This window comes from Macaca mulatta, chromosome 12 (assembly GCF_049350105.2).
Source record: "Macaca mulatta isolate MMU2019108-1 chromosome 12, T2T-MMU8v2.0, whole genome shotgun sequence".
NCBI lineage: Eukaryota > Metazoa > Chordata > Mammalia > Primates > Cercopithecidae > Macaca > Macaca mulatta.
Window position 1 is genome coordinate 19,561,150 of NC_133417.1, and position 12,721 is coordinate 19,573,870.

The 12,721-nt window shown below is 43.4% G+C and overlaps 1 protein-coding gene across 8 annotated transcripts in view; it reads left to right on the plus strand.

Annotated features, from left to right (window-relative positions):
- The window catches only part of CCDC93 (coiled-coil domain containing 93), a 90,727-nt gene that overhangs the window by 60,743 nt on the left and 17,263 nt on the right, over positions 1-12,721 (plus strand). For all 8 annotated transcript variants that reach the window (XM_077956861.1, XM_077956863.1, XM_077956862.1 and 5 more), the window contains 6 exons: positions 2,382-2,444; positions 5,774-5,847; positions 6,968-7,049; positions 8,031-8,102; positions 9,353-9,406; positions 10,833-10,895. In XM_077956861.1, the coding sequence (XP_077812987.1) occupies positions 2,382-2,444; positions 5,774-5,847; positions 6,968-7,049; positions 8,031-8,102; positions 9,353-9,406; positions 10,833-10,895 (408 nt within the window). The remainder of the gene's footprint in view (positions 1-2,381; positions 2,445-5,773; positions 5,848-6,967; positions 7,050-8,030; positions 8,103-9,352; positions 9,407-10,832; positions 10,896-12,721) is intronic.

Genomic DNA, 12,721 nt, shown 5'->3' on the forward strand with positions numbered 1-12,721 from the left:
CTTTCTCCCATACACCTCATTTGAGCAGAGCATTGGGTAACTGTCAGATGAGTAGGTGGGTGCAGGGGTGAGAGGCTACACAAGAACGTGGGTGAAGCAGGTGAGAAGATCCCGGGGACCTTTCCTAGAGCCTTGTCTTAGTCCATTTGGGCTGCTCTATCAAAATACCTTAGACATGATAATTTATAAACTACAGAAATTTGTTGCTTATAGTTGTGAAGGTTGGGAAGTCCAAGATCGAGGCACCAACAGATCTGATGTCTGATGTCCATAGATGATGCCTTGTTGCTGCTTCCTCACATGGTGGAAGGAGGCAAGGGAGCCCACTCAAGCCTCTTATATTTTCATTTTTTTGAGACAGGGTCTCACTCCATCATCCAAGCTAGAGTCCAGTGGCATGATCATAACTCACTGCAGCCTCAACCTCCTGGGATGAAGCAATCCTTTTGCCTCAATCTCCCACATAGTTGGGACCACAGGAACACCACCATGCCTGACTAATTTCTTTTATTTTTTTGGTTGAGTCAGCAGAGTCTGACTCTGTTGCCCAGGCTGAGCCTCTTTTGTAAGGGCACTCTTCTCATTCACAAGGCTGGAGCCCTCATGACTTAATCACTTCCCAAAGATCCCACCTCTTGAAACTGTCATATTGGGTATTAGGTTCTAAGATGCAAATTTGGGGCAGACACTGACATTTAGACCATAGAAAGCATCAACAGTTAAAACGCTGGGATTTCAAGAGACAACTAAACTTTTTCCCAAAGTACCCTTATCTACCAGTTACACAAACAGGTTAATAAAAGTTGTTGTTGCACAGATGGCTGTCTTTGAAAAGGGAGGCACCAGAACCCACCTGCTTCTCTCTCCTTTATCACTTTGCTCTCGGCTTGAGTTGGCTTCTTGATAGGCCTTATTGGAATTATAACCATATATCAGTCATGAAGACTAGTAACTAGATGGGAGTAATGATTTCTGATGGCGACATAATTCTTAATAAGCTGCTTACAGGCCCAAGGATGGGGCATGTTACTTTGAAATAAGCATTGAGATATAGGTTAAAATTTCTCATTGTTAACTTGAACCCAGTTAGTAACTAGTTTGAAGGTGGTTTTCTGCCTCTTATCCTTCTTTTTTTTTTCTTTATTATTATTATTATATTTTAAGTTCTAGGGTACATGTGCATAACGTGCAGGTTTGTTACATATGTATACTTGTGCTATGTTGGTGTGCTGCATCCATCAACTCGTCCTTTACATCAGGTATAACTCCCAATGCAATCCCTCCCCCTTCCCCCTCCCCCCCCCATGATAGGCCCTGGTGTGTGACGTTCCCCTTCCCGAGTCCAAGTGATCTCATTGTTCAGTTCCCACCTATAAGTGAGAACATGCGGTGTTTGGTTTTCTGTTCTTGCGATAGTTTGCTGAGAATGATGGTTTCCAGCTGCATCCGTGTCCCTACAAAGGACACAAACTCATCCTTTTTTATGGCTGCATAGTATTCCATGGTGTATATGTGCCACATTTTCTTAATCCAGTCTGTCACTGATGGACATTTGGGTTGATTCCAAGTCTTTGCTATTGTGAATAGTGCCGCAATGAACATACGTGTGCATGTGTCTTTATAGCAGCATGATTTATAATCCTTTGGGTATATACCCAGTAATGAGATGGCTGGGTCATATGGTACCTCTTATCCTTCTTAAAAGTGAAAATACACAATCCTTTTGAGCATTTAAAGGAATGTTTTCAAATTTCTAAAAGTTGATAGACACTAGGATATATTGTTTTAGCAAGAGAAAGGGAATCGACTTTTTCAAGATGTGAGTTCACAGTTATGTAAGTTGGAACGGTAAAGTAATTTATTTTCATTCTCTTAGTGTTGAAGTCCTGAATCCTATCTTTTATGTGTCATCATTTGCCAACCAGTCTTATGCTAGAATCTCAAGTGCTGAAATGCTGTTTGTATTCTGCTAACAGGCAAGTTGGTGAACTGCATTGATTGTAGCCCCACTGAAAAGTCAGAGGGACTTGAATTTGGATCTAGGCCTCATCAGTTATCAGCTATGGGACTTTAGTCAAATAACTTAACCCCTATGAGTATTTATTTCCTCGTCTGTAAAGTAAGAAAAATGCCTTTTTTCACTAAATGTAAAGATTCAGTGATATAATTTATGCAAAATTCGTAGTACATTGGCTGACGTGTACTTGGTGGTAATTAAATATGAGGCTTTTTTCTTGATTTGTTGTTGGCAACCCTTCTAAAATTTTCACATTTGCTCAGTTTAAATCTTTCTGAGCTTTCATTTTCTCATCTGTGAAATTGACATCTGTGTTGTCATGAGGATCAAATGAGAGCATATGTCTTTTATCTTTCATTTACAGCTGCGAGCAAATCACACCAGCCTACAAGCCAGATATAATGAAGCCAAGAAAACGCTGACAGAGGTGAGCAGATAGATTTTCCTTCTTCCGTGGGCCCTTGTCAAGAATCGTTTTTGACCTGCACCACTAATGGAATGCCGTGTTTCATCATTCTGTGTATGGGAGACACAATCCTGTTCTCAGAGACGGCAGTCAGTTTGAGACATGGGACAGTTACGTGGTAGTGTGTGACCCATGCCATCAGTTTGCTCACACTGCCACATTCTAGACCCTTAGCGGTCCTGGTGGGAGAGGTCTCTGTGGGCTGTGAGGGTCAGTAAAGGCTTCCTAGGAAGGCGAGCCTGATAGGCTGGGTGGGGCACAGGCGGGAACTCAGAATGTCACTCACAGTAAATAGCCCTTGCCTCTCAAACAGCAGCTGTAAGATCCTGAATTCCTTGAGAGTGAGATGTCTTTTGAGAGATGAGAGAACCTCAGAGTGATATAATTGTTGTTCAGAATTTCCAGTAATCTCCTAGGCAGAATGGAGCAGGGGCTGCAGGAGGAGAAGGAGGACTGGGAGTGCATTTGAACCCTGCGATTCAGTCTGTAGTCTAGGTTGCAAGTGTGCTGCTACTTCACATCAGCATTGTCGCTGCTCACTTCCCACTTCTGATTGCTGAACAGACACCTCTGCTGCCACCTCTATCATGAGCAGTGTGTAGATATTTCTGTCGCTTGGTTTCCACAGAGAACTATCCTCATCCAGACTTGAAAAGCTCTCTTCCTTCTGAGTTTGGTGCTTGGACTATAGCTGTACTATGGAAGGACCTCGCTGCAAGGTCCCTACCTAGTACTTCCTGGACGATTTGGAAGCTAGGATCTTCAAAGAGGTCTCTGAAACCAACCCAGTCTCCCTACTTTTCTACAATTCACATGACATTTACCAATTTAAAATTCTTATTTCTGTAGCAATATGTAGCACTTAATTTTCCACCTTGATGTCAACCTGACAAAGCTTTTCAATTCTGGTCTGGACTAACCTCTTCAGTTATTGTCAGAATGTTTCAAAAGAGCAGGCACATGAATGGCAATTAGAATAATTTTTTTCTCATTGTTCATAAAGACGCCTGCCTTGCCTTTGGACAGATCAGCTTCCTTTACACTGCTCTGTGACTGCGTTCCTTATGGATTCGATGGCAAGCTCTGCGGGTTGGGAACCCTCTGTGATATTACTTTTAATGCTGCAGAGCCCCTGGCATGAAGTTTGCTAGTTCTTGGATCTGTCTTTGTATAACAATCTGGAAGAGATTAAAGGGAAAATATCTTGATATCAATTTTCTAAGACATTTATATGCCTTAGGATATCAACTATCAGTGACTTACAAAGGGGCTTTTTATACTAAACACTAAATCAAGTATTTGTTGAGCCCTTTTCATGTTATAGAAAGGTGGAGGGTGTGATTTAAGTCAGTAATAAGACTGTCCTCAAATGAAAACAGCAGCCAACATTGCTCTGGGCCTATCATTCCTGCAGTCATCATTCTTTTTTGCAGATGGGAAAGCTAAGGCAGAGAGGCTAAATAACTTGCCAAAGGCCATGCAGCGGGGGTCAGGATTCAAATACAGGCAGCCTGGCATCAGAGCGCTCTTTGGTAGTTTACTGTCTAATAGGACAATCAGACTAATTCCCATCTGGAAAAATGGGAAAGCTATATAAAACCTAGTACTGAGCAACTTCTGAAGAAGCTTGATTTGGTCAGCCTGTAAGTAATGTCTTTCGCCTCTGGGCCTGGTTCTCCTTACCTATCAAGGTGAGTAGTGAGCAGAATGAACGCTCTGAACCCTTTCACTCCAGGCTTCCCAGATTTTACCTCTTTAGCAAAACCTGCGCTTCCAGGATAACCTGGTGGCACTGAAAAGCAGGGAGGACTTGTGTCTCTCCAGTGAGTCTGGGGACAGCAGAGCAGGGCATGGAAGGTCGCAGACAGCAGTGGTGCCTGACACCCGTGGGGGAGGCTTCATGACTGCTTCAGGAAGGCCAGAAGACTGGCTGTCCCCTCCACTCTGTAATTTCAGCCATCACAGTTCTAATTTCCTGTGTGTGATTGTTTTCATGCAGTATTCTTTTATGTCTAAGTACATTAATTGTATCTGGTTTTGCGTGCTCTATAACTATCACTTAAGATCCGAATTGGCTTGTTGAATTGATACATCTTTTTTAAGGTTATGTCTGTCTGCAGCTGTTTGGTGATCCTTGGTTATATGCTCATCTTTAATTTTAAAATTTCGGATTACCACCTCTGCAGATCCATCCATTTTATGCAGCCCACTTCCTGTGTTTATTCTGGAAGGGATCTACCTACTGTTGGCTGGGGTCAGCAGGTAGTAACTGATGTTCTGGGTCAGGGAACTCCCCATTTCTGCTGGGTATCACCAACTATGCAGGACCCCGCCCTGCCTCTGAGAGTTAAGCACCAGCTCTTGGGTTTAAGACAGTCAGGTTTCATTGCCTAGCCTATGTGGCTGTTCCTAATGCAGATCCCCAACACTGCACGCCAGTCCTTCCTACATCTGCTAACTCCACATAGCTTCCTCCTCAGGCCATTCCTGTCTGTTAACCATCTTTTTTGACCTGTGAGGTTAAACTCTTGTGTTCTAATGTAATAGTCTGGATGGTTGGGAGTCTTAGGGCAAGAAGGGGTGGCTGCGGCCGGGCGCTGTGGCTCATGCCTGTAATCCCAGCACTTTGGGAGGCTGAGGCAGGTGGATCACGAGGTCAGGAGATCGAGACCATCCTGGCTAACATGGTGAAACCCCATCTCTACTAAAAATACAAAGACTGAGCCGGGTGTGGTGGCGGGCGCCTGTAATCCCAGCTACTCAGGAGGCTGAGGCAGGAGAATGGCGTGAACCCAGGAGGCGGAGCTTGCAGTGAGCCGATATCGCACCACCGCACTGCAGCCTGGGTGACAGCGAGACTCCGTCTCAAAAATAAATAAATAAATAAAATAAAAAAGAAGGAGTGGCTGCAAGTTGTGCTTAGTCTACTATTTTCAACTAGAAATCTTGGAACTTTTTTTAAACTTCTTTTTTTTTTAATTTTTGAATAAGTAACACATTCACATGGTACAAAATTCAAAAAGTACAAAGGGTGTAGGTTTGGAGAAACAGTCGGTATTTTCTTCACCAAACAGTAGATACTAGAGATCATTGTAAAAGAGCTACTTCATTTTTTAAAAAATATTGGCTTAGTATTCTGTTGTATGATGTAATTACCTACTTTATGCATTAAAATCCGAGTTTAAGTTTCTTGTTTAAAAAATGTCATTATCTGCCTCACAAAAAGAAGGTGAAGTTGTTCACCTATACTACCAAGGCTCCAGCAACCATGTCTCCATTCTCTCTTGCAGCTTAAGACTTACAGTGAGAAACTGGACAAAGAGCAAGCAGCCCTTGAGAAGATAGAATCCAAAGCTGATCCAAGGTAAGAGGTTTCAGCATGCACTTTTGCTTTGATGAAAGTAACTTTGCTGATACTTGTTGGCTGGATTTGTTTAAACACAGAACAAAGCAGCCAAAGGCTATTGGTCTGGCCGCTGCAGGTCAGATCATTTTACTGTTCATCCAGAAAGTGGTGACTGTGTCATGCTGAGATGTGCTTGGGCTGCCCTGTGTTAGTCACCTTTCTCCCAATACCCCTTGTGTGCAGAAGCAGCATAGTTTTTTGTTTTTCTGTTTTTCAAAATAGTCATACCTTCCTAGTACAAAGAAGGGCATGTGGTAAAAAATCACACTCCTGTCCCCAGCCACCCAATTCTCTTCCCTAGAGTTCACTGTCGTTACAAGTTTTTAAACAGCTCATGCCTCCTTGGTAGAAAAGGTGCAGTCTTTTCTGTCAAGACGCAGCTGCTGTAGTTGTTTGTTCTTCCATGTAGAATGAATTGTCATTAGAGCATTAGAGGAGAGAAAGCACTTAACATTTGACCTTTTTAGCTTCAGACTGTTTGGGTGGTATAAGGTCTCCCAGGAGCTGGTTATTTGAATGAGACTGAAATCAAAAAGTTTCAGGCACAGAATGAGCAGTTCTTGTTTGATGAACATTTTTACCAAAAAGTCCCCACAGGTAATTTGACTCTATAATTATAAACCTTTGTTTCATGAAATGGAGCAAAGCAGTGTCAGATATTTGATATTTTTATTGTCAAATTTGTGCTTTTAATGACCTTAAGTAACTTGTTATCCTCTTCAGAATGGATTTTAAAAATAGTTTTCAATACTGTATGTGCCCTGAATACAGTTGAATAATTGGTATCATTAAATATATCTGGTGCTGTTGAAACTCATTGATGTTTCTATAGTTGGCATTTTAATTCTGGAATCTGTAATGTTTTCTTGGATCCGGCATGATGGTCTTGGGTTTATAAATGAAAAATAATGTCAGTTAAATGGAAGTCGTTATCATTTGTGCAGAATCCGTGAGACACTCTTAGAGCTGAGAAAGGAAATTGAAAAGAGTCCTTTTTTAGCTGCGGACCTGCTTTTAGCTGTGATTCATAAAATCATAATGGCCTGCCATATGTCATTTTCTTGTCTTTTCTCTTCAGTATCCTACAGAACCTGAGAGCACTTGTAGCCATGAATGAAAATCTGAAAAGTCAAGAACAGGAATTTAAAGCACATTGTCGAGTAAGTGTTGTTTGGTGTTAGCAAATAAACCAGGACTCTTACTGAATCTCTTGGTTTACCTCCATTGTCCTGTTGTGATATCCTATCCAGTGCAGTTTAAAAAGCAGATTCATTAAAAAAAAAAAAAAAAAAAAAAAAAAGCAGATTCATCCAGCAGTTGTCAGTTGTACAAGCCGAATAGAGCACCATGGTTGGTACCCTACAACGACACCAGAAGTAAGTCAAATAAGTAACTTTGTGCCAAACCCCAAAACAAACAATGCCACCTAACTTTGGTATTTGAAAGAAAAGCTGTATGAAGTTTTTGAAAAAATGTATTTTGTTGACAGATGGCCTTTGTGAAAAGAGTAACATCATACAAAACCAGGGCTGTCCTGAAAACCTGGGATGTCTATGTCCTATGTATAAGTCCTGGCTGCCACCATCTGGAAATCTGTAGTCTGGTCGTGGGGGTGATGTGTGCTCAGGGGACTCTAGTGTGAGAGAGGAAATGAGGCCCGGCAAGTTCTGTGTGAGCTCCAGGGGAGGAAAAGACACTTCAGCACAGGAGCCATTAAAAGCTAGATCTTACTTAAGGGCCAAGGAGGACGGCAAGTGGAAGAGGTACTTGATGAGGCAGAGCACCAGGCTGGAAGATGGACAGGTGAATAAGATTGAGGCCTGCTGGAGACAGGAAACAGACAAGACTAATTGGAACTAGGCTCTAGATCACTTGTTCATTTCAATGCCCAGTGATTACTACCTACTCACCAGCCCTTCAGAAAGAAAGGCCTCTTTCGATGGAGGAAGAGCTGCCTGTAGCCTCCTGAAAAGAACTTTCCCAGGCTGATAATTGGAGATGGGGGCAGCTACCCCATTAGCTTTTCGTCACAGAATAAACTCATGAAATGTGAAAATAAGACTTGTGGACCAAATAGTTGAATAATTGCATCTAATTACTGGCCTGTCTGAATTTTTTAAATGTTCATGTCGCTTTTAAAGGAGGAGATGACACGGCTACAGCAAGAAATTGAAAACCTGAAAGCTAAGAGAGCACCACATGGAGATGAAAAGGTAAAGGCTCTGAATTAGTCCTTGAGACTGTCAGGTGTTATTATGACCTACACAGGGAAAAGATAGTTCTAGAGGACCAACAAGCAGACAGCTGGTGCTAACTCATCCTGTAAATACACATTTCTCAACTGTTTTCCTTCTGTGACCTTCTAAGATTTGCATCCATCTCTTCTCTCTTTCCTCTGGGAGTAAAAGGCAGCAGAGGATGTAGAAGGCAGCAACCCAGACATGAATTACCAGATTACATACTTCTGGCCTCCCTCTGTTTAGGGAGATGTTTCTGGGAAAAGTCTGAGCTCTATTTCCTGCTCACCCATTCTTTACATTTTCTGCCAGTTTACTCATTTCACCTTCCTCCTTTCCTGCTCAAGGATAATGCTCCACTCCCAAAAGGCAGCAGCAAACATGAAGAAGGAGAGGGCAGTGTTGGATTTCACGGAAGAACCCTAAGCTTGCAGGAGAAGTCTAGGTTTAGGGAACACACCTGCACAGCTGGTTCTTGGAACAGAGGACTTGATCTTCCAAGGAGCTCACATGAATTTTTAATTTACAATTAAACCTTAAATTGTAAGGAACAGGGAACTTGAAGCTTAGGGAGAACAAGAGTGTCCAGCCACCCAGCGCCAGACCGCATGCCCTGCTGCCTGGCCCAGCACTCTGCTCTGGACTGTGCCCATGGCTGTACAGGACACTGCCATGCCCAGCGGGCAGACGAAGGTCTTGCAGGGCCCTTTTCACTCTCCTGAGTGGTTGCATTATTTCATCCGAGCCATACAACTCTTCACATCTGTGAGGGGACCGGCATGGGTGAATGGGAGAGCCTAGGAGGCAGTGGTATCCCAGGCTCATCGTCACACAGCCCACTTCTCCTGTTGTTTCTAAAACTTTAAACCTTTAAAGCTCAAATCATCAGCTTGAGTTTTGAGCCTCTGAGTTTGCACGAATTAGACTCTTAGGATCTCATTTCTCTTCTCAGCACATCTTGTGAGCGAGATTCTTACATTCAAAAGAGCTGTACAGTTTACCGTGTTAGTGTGTAACTGACAGACACCTAAGGACAATTTAAAATCTGGGGCTCATCTAAGGGCAGTTCCCTTTCTGCTCTCTTCAGACATGCTCGGGGGACATCAACGCATTTCTCGGCTGCACCCTTATGCCCCTGCCTGGCCCCTTCCTACATCTAGATCCTTGGCTTCTGTCCTATTCCCAAATGCTCAGGAGAGGTGTTTATTATGTTTTCATTGTTTCAGACCCTCTCCAGTGGAGAGCCGCCTGGTACCTTGACCTCTGCAATGACTCATGACGTAAGTACCTGCCTGCTCGGGATTGGCATTGTCTCCTGAGGGCAGGCGGCCAGCTTTCCACTGTCCTGTGATGGCTTCTCATGCCTACTTTAATGTGCTCTACGGCAGACTCTGCATCTAGGCTTTCCAGGGCATTGTCCTGTTTGATACAGCTGGCCCTCAGATAGAGGCAGCGTCTCCCCAGCAGTGGCCCTGAAGGTGACCCTTCTGGTGGGTTTTCTCCCAGTCCTGTGTACAAGCATCTTGTTTTCATGCTGGCATCTCAGCTGGGAAGGGGAGAGGCCTGCGTTGGCCGCATATGCTGGTCACCACTCCGGCTCTGAGGGGTTGGGTGGCACAGAGGGGAAAACCTTCTCTCTCTGTTGTACTATATACCAGACTCAGCGAACTGTTTCTGTAAAGGTCCGCATAGTAACTCTTTTCGGCTTTGTGAGCCAGCTCTGCTGTAGTGACCATAGTTGATCTGTAAATGAATGGACATGGCTGTGTTCCAATAAAACTTTGTTTACAAAAATGTGCCACAAGGTATATTTGGCCCAAAGCCTGTAGAATTTAGCTCACAGGCTGTAGTTTGCCACCCTCTTCTGAGTTAAACCAGTGCTACCCGCATTCCAAAACCCTCCAGAAGAAAGAGATAGGAAAGGAAGTGGAGGAAAGGAAAAGCATGAAAACTGTAAGCATCTGTCTTCTTTAAGGGTTCCTCTTCCCTTTGTACCCTCATAATCTCCCAGGAGAATGAGCTTCAGCACTCTTCCAGTGAAGTCTGTTGCATTTTGCCTGCAGCTGAGTCCCTTGGGTGGGTGGGTGCGGGTGTGTGTGTATGTGTGTGTTTATATTCCCTATGCTGAAGAAGGAGGGGCTCCTTTGACCCCTTTTGTAACTTTCTCTGAGACGACAAACCAGCCATGTCTCTTACCTTGCGGGGTTCAATGAGGGACTAGTTTCTTTCTATTTTCTATATCAATGCTGTCCAAGATAATTTTTCGCAGTAATGGAAATATTCTGTTCTGCACTGTCCACTATGGCTAGGGGCTATCACATTGGATAACACAGCTCTAAGTAGAAACATAGAAAACTAGCGTCATCTCCAAACACAGGCATAGAACAACACATTCTTTAGTGATTTGTCTCTACATCATCATAGGTTTTTGCAGGGGAAGGGCATATACGTTTAGAGGTTACTTCACTTAAGAATACTGGATTCGTCCTGGGTCCCAGAAGGAGGAGTTGTTATAACATGATATGAGAGGGTATCAAGGGTCTCATATGAGATAGGACCCAGACAGTAAATTTAGGCATTTAAGAAGAGAAATTTAAGGCCTTGGGATGGGGGAGATATGATAAAAACATATTCAACTTTCAAAGACTCCATTAAAGAGTGAAAGTTTTCTATTCTCAGATAATTACAGCCTTTTCCGATTTTTAGGACGACCTAGACAGACGGTATAATATGGAGAAAGAGAAACTTTACAAGATACGTTTACTACAGGTGAGTAAAAGGACAAAAATATGCATAAATTCTTCTAACTAGGTTTAGATGTCCTATGACATAACTAGAAAGTCTCAATATCTAAGAATTAGAAAAGATGAGTAATGAGGCTGCTGTTCACCAGTCTTCTTTCTATCTGGAGTGTAACTCAGTGATTTAAGATGTTGGTATTAACATCTCACATTGGTATGTTACTTTCATAACCACTCCTTTGAGTTAATCCTTACCCCAGGTGGAGAGTGGATATTACATCCCATTTTCTTTATGAAGAAATTGACTTTCCCAGAGTCAAGCAGCTGGTAGGTGCCAGAGTCTGGATTCCAGTTCCCCGGTACTCATCAAGTACTAAACAAGAATTGTGCTACTGTTTCTCTGAAATTAAGTGCCATTTCAGCTGGGTTTTTTTTGTTGTTGTTTGTTTGGATAACTGGTGGTTTGTGAGAGTGACATCAAATATGGGGGAGATAGGTTTCAGAATTAGCTCTAAAGTTTAATTCATGCAGAGTGAAAATTACATTTAAAATCCCCTACATTGCTGGGGTCTGGCTCATGGAAGATCAAAAGCCAGAAGTTCCTTCTGTCACACTTTGGTTCAAGCCAACCTTCTGTTCTCTGGGAGGGAAAGGCCGAGCTCTGGTAGGAATGGCCAAAGGGCTGCAGAGGCCAGTGAGATCGCCTTTCCCCTCTCTCTGGCACCTGCTTACTTTGCTGAGCTGAGATGGCTAAATTTGGGTGAGTCAAATTTGTCCTTGTTACAGTCTCTGCTAATCTTTAAAGAGGCATAGAATTAAATAAAATCGGGACAGTACGGCTGCATATTTGGAAACTTTTTGACTGAGGGCTTTGTATGTATTCAGCATTGCATCAGGTCCCAGAACTAATAGGATGACCCATCTCCTGGAAATGCTGGCTATTTGAGAACCAAGACATGTCTCTATATACATCAAGTTCAAGGGAGTTTATGTGCAAATTGCTTACTAAGGGCAGCTTCAGACTGGCCAGAGGAAACCTTCAGTAAAGCCAGTGGCTTGCTGAGGGCAAGGGCCTGAGTTAGGCAGTGGCTGTAGAATGCATGGAAATGAACTGATGGGACAGATTGCAGGGCTGTAGCTGATGGAACTTAGTATCAATTGAGATAAAAAGAGGAGTCAAGGATGATGCTGGAATTTCTAACACAAGGGTGGATAATATTTGTGTAATTCATAGAGAAGAAGCATAAAAGAGAAGCAGTGGACTAGGGTTAAGGGTGAGAGGAGGAGTATAAATAGGAGTGTTAATGAGATCTGTTTGGGGCTTTTCAAAGTTGGGGTACTCAACCACATTGAAATGTCCAAGGAGTACTTGGTTGTCAGATCTGACTCCCAGAATAGTATGGGCTGGAGATTTGGGTGTCTGCAGTGTTGATGAGGACTGGGGCTGTGGAATGTGGAAGAGGCCCTGAGACTACACCCTGGTGAGCGCATGTGAGGATAGGCAGAGCAAAAGGAGGGATCTCCAGTGAGGATGCGCCTGAGCAGCCAGAAGGGAAAACAAGTGCATGAGGCTCGTGGGAGCCGAGCAGAGAGCTCAGCTGAAAGGAGGGGAAGTGCCACTAGAAATCAAGGCTAGGAGCTGAGAATTGTCCCTTAGGTGTGTCCCTGAGAAGGTGTGCAGTGACTTTGGCAAAAGCAGTTCAGTGGGGCACTGGGGAGAGCCCAGTCGCAGTGGGTTGAAGGAGGATTGGTGTGGACAGAGGCTCCCATATGCGTGGCTCTCAGTACATTTCTCTTCCCTATAAAAGGGAAGAGAGAGACTGGTAGCTGAAAGGTGATGGCGATTAAAGAAGG